This window comes from Belonocnema kinseyi, chromosome 5 (assembly GCF_010883055.1).
Source record: "Belonocnema kinseyi isolate 2016_QV_RU_SX_M_011 chromosome 5, B_treatae_v1, whole genome shotgun sequence".
In the NCBI taxonomy this organism is placed as follows: Eukaryota; Metazoa; Arthropoda; class Insecta; order Hymenoptera; family Cynipidae; genus Belonocnema; species Belonocnema kinseyi.
In genome coordinates, this window is record NC_046661.1 from 131460756 (window position 1) to 131467331 (window position 6576).

A 6576-nucleotide genomic window follows, 5' to 3' on the forward strand; every position below is an offset into this window, starting at 1 on the left:
TTGGTAAGTATTAAACTCTCAAAGGTGTTCGTTCTCTTCAAGCTATTGCTTTATATACGTATATGTAACGAAAGTTCGGCATTTCAATTTTCTGTGTATTTACTAATTATTTGCATTCGTTTGAATCCACGACAATCATGAACTTAGTTTTAAATTTTTAGTATGATTTCAGAAACAGTATAAAATATCGGTTATATGAAATTTTATTATTTTAGAGTGTATTGTAACGATTGAAACTCCCACGTGGAAAATTTATTAACCTCAAAATTTTAATTTAGGCTGCGTCTATTCCTATACGCGAAGCCTCGAAAAGTTTGCAAGTTTCATTAATAAAAAAAATTCGTATATGCCAGGTGATTAACTTTCTAAGAAAAAGATAATTTTATATACAAAAAATCGATTGAAAAAATCGCTGGAAAAGGGGTTGCTTTTCGACCAATCCCAGACCGTCCTTAGTTTTCGGCCATATTTATTCTTGCGTAATGGGAGAGTTTGCCGCTTGTTAGGTGGCGCCGCCGAACTTACATAAACAGCCGCGTAGTTCGAACTCAAGTGCGTAAAGAAAATAATAAAAAAAAGCGAGTGAAAGAAAATTTGAAATGCTTATTGCAGTTTAATAAAAATATGAACTACAAAGTTGGAAACTATTATTAAAGAAGAAACGAAAGATTAGGGAGGTAAGTTTTTACCACAGCAGGTAAGGTCGATTGTTTGCTGTGTTTCAAAACATACGTTCCTACAAAAGCTTCCGTTTCTTCTTTGACAATACTTTCCAACTCTGCAGTTCATCTTCTTATTAAGCTAGAGTACACGTCTTTTTCACTCATTTTTTATAATATCCTTTTAAAAACAATACTTTGCCTACTTTGAATTCGAATTACGCGGCCGCTTATGTCAGTTTTGTGGCGCCTCCTGATAAGCAGTAAACTCTCATTTTAGACACGGTTTAATTGACCGACAGTCTAAAGCTATACCAAATTAAAGATGGCCGAAAACTGGCAAATGTCTGCGATTGGTGACAAACAAATCCCTTTTCAAGCTCGAGAAATGAAACTTTCAAGGTTTCTCCTAGGTGTACCGCCTTTAATCAATTTAATTTATTTCCCATAAGAAGCAAAGACATTGTTGCAAATTTTATTCAGCATCGTCAACATCAGGTGTAATGTGTTCAAACTCCAATTTTCTTCGCAATTAGTCATAGAATGCTAATCAGAAATTACATTTCAAATATAACCCTAAAGTCTGTTTTATAGGGTCCTAAAAAACCCCCCTGGCGGACCGAAGGAACTGAATGGAACCTCTACAAAGTACCCGTAAAGATCCCATTGGGTCCCCATTCGGTTCCTTTTTAAAAAACTCGAAAAAACAGCAAAATCAACTTTTAAACTGTTGAAAGTAGCAGTCAACAGACATTATACGTCTTATTTTTCTTTTTTTAAACTTTTTACCATTGCCAAAAAACCATTGCGGTTATACCGTGACATTCTATAGCGAATTTTAACGTAGAATTCGAATTTAAACAATTTAAAACTTGATTTTGCTATTTTATCGAGCTTTTTAAAAAGGAACCGAATGGGGTCTTTACGGGTACTTTGTAGAGGCTCCATTCGGTTCCTGCGGTCCGCCAGGGCCCATACCTGAAAAATTTTGTTGTGTGAGTTTTTAGCCCTTAGTATGATTGTCTTGTGGTTTTTTTTTAGAACAAATTGTTTCTAATACATAAAATACTGCTTTTTACTAATAATAAGTTGTTGAAAAAAATTGTTTAAACAATTTATTATTGCTTTTTATCAATTTTATCCGGTGGTGTAGTCCTAAATGCAAAAGAGACTTGTCGGTACTGTCCATCAACTACGTTATTATTTTGAGTGTGGTGGGGATATAATGTGAAGCTGGAAACAGGGGGGGGGGCAGTAAGTGAAAATAACGTTACGAGCAGGAATAACATTTAGAACTTAAACCTAGTAGGAAAATCAAACTATATTTTTGGGTAAAAGTTCTTTTTTATCAAAAAGGCTGCAATATTTTCGATTTTGTTTCTAAAATTTATCTTGTTTGGCAAAAATTCAAGTTTTAGGTTAAACCTTTTTTTTAAGTGAATATTGAAGTATTTCATGTTTTGTCAAAAATTAATCTTTTTGGTCAACTTTTAATTTACTTCGTTGAAAATTCATCTGTTTGGTTAAACATTGATCTATTTCGTTAAAAATGTAACTTTCAGATTGAATATTCCTTTACACATTCAAAATTGCCTGAAAATTTATGTGATTTTGGTACAAATGAGTCTTTTTTGATAGAAAATCAATCTTTTTGGTTTAAAATTTATTTCTTTACTTGAAAATATGTTTCTTTTTATTGAAATTTAATTCGTTTAACTAAAAATTGAAGTATTCCATTCTTTGTCTAAATTTTTTTTTCTATAGAAATGTTACTCTTCTTGGTTGAAAATTCATCGGTTTGATTCAAAAATTATGTATTTTATTGCAAACTGATTTCTTTAGTTAAAAAATCAACTCTTAGGTTGAAAATTCCTTTAGGGATTCAAAAATTGGTTGAAAATATATTTATTTGGTTGAAAACGTATGAATTTGAAAATTAATCTTCTTATCTTAAAAATTCATCTGTTTTGGTTCAAACAAAGGAATACTTTAATTTTCACAAAACGATAAATTTTTTGTTTATCAAAAACACGTGAATTTTGTAAACGAATATTGAACCAGACAGTACAACTTTTCGAGAGATATCGAAATTAAATTAAAATTAATTAAAAATTAAAAATATTAACTTCTGTCAAAAAAGATCAATTTTAGACACAAAATGTAATACTTAGTAGTGTTTTAAATAAAAACAAAATTAATTTTTACCGAAAAATATAGTTGGATTGCCTTGCTGGGTTTAAATTCTAAATAATATCAAAGTTCGTAACGTTATTTCCGCGTATACCCTCCCCCCCCCCATGTTACCAACCTAAGTTTTTACGCCTTCTCCCTCAAAATCATAACCGCCGGATAAAATCGATAAGCACAATACTTAATTGTTTAAACAATTTATTTTAACATATAATTATTAATAAAAAATATATGTTGAATTGGACATTCAATTGAACATTGAACATTCAAAATTTGGTTAAAAATGCATGTGTTTTTTTATATAAAATTCATCTTTTTTGTTGAAAATTCATCTATTTTGTCGCAAATACAATATTTTTACTTGTAAAATTAAAAATTTGAAGCAGTTTAATTTTAATTTCCACACATTAATTTGATAAAAATATACACTGAATTTTATGTATCAGAAGATAAATTAAAAAATTGTTTTAATTATTGTTCAAATTCATTAACTTTAGGGAGAAAATAAAGAAATGATTAATTATGTTCTTACTATTATTTATTTATCTAATTAATTTTTATCGATTGAAATATTTAAAAATATCTTGTAATACACTTTTTCAAAGCTTTCTAAACTAAGATATTTATTGAATTCCTGAAAACTGAAAAAATATCATTCATACCACACTCGCGAAATTACATACATATTCCGAGTCGCTTGTTCTTAAGGATGCGAATTATTTGAATTCCTCTATTATATGAAAAATTATACCTGGAAAAAATTTTAAATTGTCAGGGAATTTTTTTCTAGGTTTTAAGTAGACAGCGTGAATTAATTACTGCATTGAATATACAAGTTACGGAAAAATACGTTCATACATCAGATTGAACAAAGAAATATAATTTCCATCCTATATTTTTTACAAAATTATACGTTTTTTAAATTAATTTTTTTTTTCTGAAAAAAGATGTACTCCATTTGCTCTACTGGGAATCGAATCACAGAACTTCCGATTGTCGGTCGAGTGCATTTTCCTTAAGCTATTAGAGAGATCGAAAGAAGAATATTTTTTCATAAATACACGTTATTTTAGTAAGGTGTTACGTTTTGAATACGAGTACCTTCCCAGTGGGCACAAAGTTTGGCGACATCTTTACGACATTGTTACGACATCTTTACGGCATTATATGTCCATTTCGTTAAGGTGCCTTTTCGATGTCTTAAATAAGTCGTATGATCTGATATGTCTTTATGATATCTCAAAGACACCGAAACGACATGGATATAGGATGTCGTAAAGACGTCGTAACGATGTCGTAAAGACGTCGCCAAATTTTGTGCCCACTGGATTTGAAGAAATCTGTATTATCGTTATGAACCGTGAAAATCAACACTATCGATCAAGTTAAATCTTCAAATAACAAAAAATACTTTACCTCTTTTCAGGCTAGATAAAAAATAAATTTAAATTAAAAAAAAATTAAATCTCATGTGAAAAAAGATCCACTTCATCGTTCCACTGGAAGTCGAATCACAGAACTTCCGATTGTCGGTCGAGTGCATTTTCCTTAAGCTATTAGAGAGATCGAAAGAAGAATATTTTTTCATAAATACACGTTATTTTAGTAAGGTCTTACGTTTTGAATACGAGTACCTTCCCAGTGGGCACAAAGTTTGGCGACATCTTTCCGACATTGTTGCGACATCTTTACGACATTATATGTCCATGTCTTTAAGGTGCCTTTCCGATGTCTTAAATAAGTCGTATGATCTGATATGTCTTTATGATATCTCAAAGACACCGAAACGACATGGATATAGGATGTCGTAAAGACGTCGCCAAATTTTGTGCCCACTGGATTTGAAGAAATCTGTATTATCGTTATGAACCGTGAAAATCAACACTGTCGATCAAGTTAAATCTTCAAATAACAAAAAATACTTTACCTCTTTTCAGGCTAGATAAAAAATAAATTTAAATTAAAAAAAAATTAAATCGCATGTGAAAAAAATCCACTTCATCGCTCCACTGGAAGTCGAATCACAGAACTTCCGATTAATAGCTAATGGCTTAACAGAAAAGCATCCGGCCGGTAATCGGAATTTTCGTGGTTCGATTCTCAGTGGAGCGATGGAGTAGATCCTTTTTCAGAAAAAAATTGTAAACAAAAATGTTAAAAATTTATTTTCCGTCTTGCGTAAATATACGTGAAGTATATTCTCTTATTTGAAGAGTTAACTTGTTCGATAGTGTTGATTTCTTTTTCCATGGTCTGTGAAATGATATCTACGGTAACAATCTCTAATGGTCATACAGATTCCTTTGAAATTATACTTTTTCGAGGATATATTCTCTTTCTAAACCTTGAAAATAGATTTAAATTTTAATTTTCAGGATTATGAGTTCCTAAATTCGACTTATATAATGTAAAAAGGCGAACAAGTTTATCTCAAACTGAATGAAAAACCTCTCAATTAAAAAATGCAACAGTTCAATCCATCAGAATTATTATCAGAGTTTTTCCCAAACTCTTGTTTCGTTTGTCAGGCAACTGACAAATTAAAAAGATGCAGTTGCTGCAACATGATATCCTACTGTGGAACGGAACATCAAAAAGAGCATTGGCCTGAGCACAAACAATTCTGCCGAGAAATCTGGATCATGATAAAAGAACATGCCGTTTCACATCTTTATCAAAACATTCAGGGCCTCGATTTGGAAACCTGGAATCTACAAAGAGATCTTTTACTCCAGGAATTGGAAGAACGTCTAGGCCGCGAAGTTACCTTTCACGAGCTAGATGTCCTAATGTTTCCTCGAATTTGTTTCATCTGTCATGAAGCTAGACAAGAAGAATTAAAAAACTGCCCTGGTTGCCCAGCTGCCAGTTTTTGCAATGAACATCCAAGCAGTCCTTTGCACGATGCAGACTGTCACAAAATAAAGAAAATCCACGAGATGAATATGGAAGCTGATCCTGCGAAACGACTGATGCTGATGGAAGTCCTCGTGCCTGTCATAACTCATCTCCAGATGAACAAATCTTCAGATCTACCTGATTCGATGCAAGAGTTTTTAGATCGACACGCCAAACCTGGAATGAACTTTTCCGAAAATGAGATGATCATCATGTCGGACTTCTGTGACGAACCACTGACTGTCTTCAATGCTCTGAAGAAGATGAACTACTCTCATTCTGATATAATCATCCATATCGAAGGTATGAGCTCAACATCGCAAACAATAGATACTTCAAAATACTGGGAGGTTCTTTTCCATTTGCTGCCGAATTTAAGAAAAATGAAAATCGTATTTGTGGATGTAGATTCTGCTTGTCACATAGGGGTAACTCTCTGCCAAAACTGCCGCTCGATGAATAAATCGATATCAGTGAAAACGACTGCACTTTCTTATTTGGAATACATCAAAAAGAAAGAGTTTGAAAGACCGAGTCTTGTTGTGTTTTTTAATCTTGAGGTTGAGACAATGATAGATAATGATTTTCTCATAGCTTTACAACTGAAGCTCCTAAAATGCAGTAAATTAGATTGCACTTTAGTGTTTACAACTGACAGAAAGAGGGAGCACATTTCTTTAAAGAAAATCCTGAGATCTTCTCTGGGAAATTTTAAAAACTGCTACGAGGGACTCAACAAGTTTGGAAGTCTACTGTATTCGAGGCACTGGGATGACGGTCTTTGTTCGCAGAATAATTTTTTGATTGTGATTAATCCAGAAGAGAGTGA

At 32.2% G+C, this 6576-nt stretch overlaps 1 protein-coding gene across 1 annotated transcript; it reads left to right on the forward strand.

Moving 5' to 3' along the window:
* The first annotated feature begins 5413 nt into the window (after positions 1-5413).
* On the forward strand, positions 5414-6576 carry LOC117173896. The gene is made up of 2 exons (XM_033362543.1): positions 5414-6501; positions 6567-6576. Exons 1-2 carry the CDS (start codon positions 5414-5416, stop codon positions 6574-6576), a joined length of 1098 nt encoding a protein of 365 aa, XP_033218434.1.

Bases quoted from the DNA above. Each gene is read 5' to 3' on its own strand.
- LOC117173896 (XM_033362543.1), top strand. From the start codon at position 5,414: ATGATATCCTACTGTGGAACGGAACATCAAAAAGAGCATTGGCCTGAG.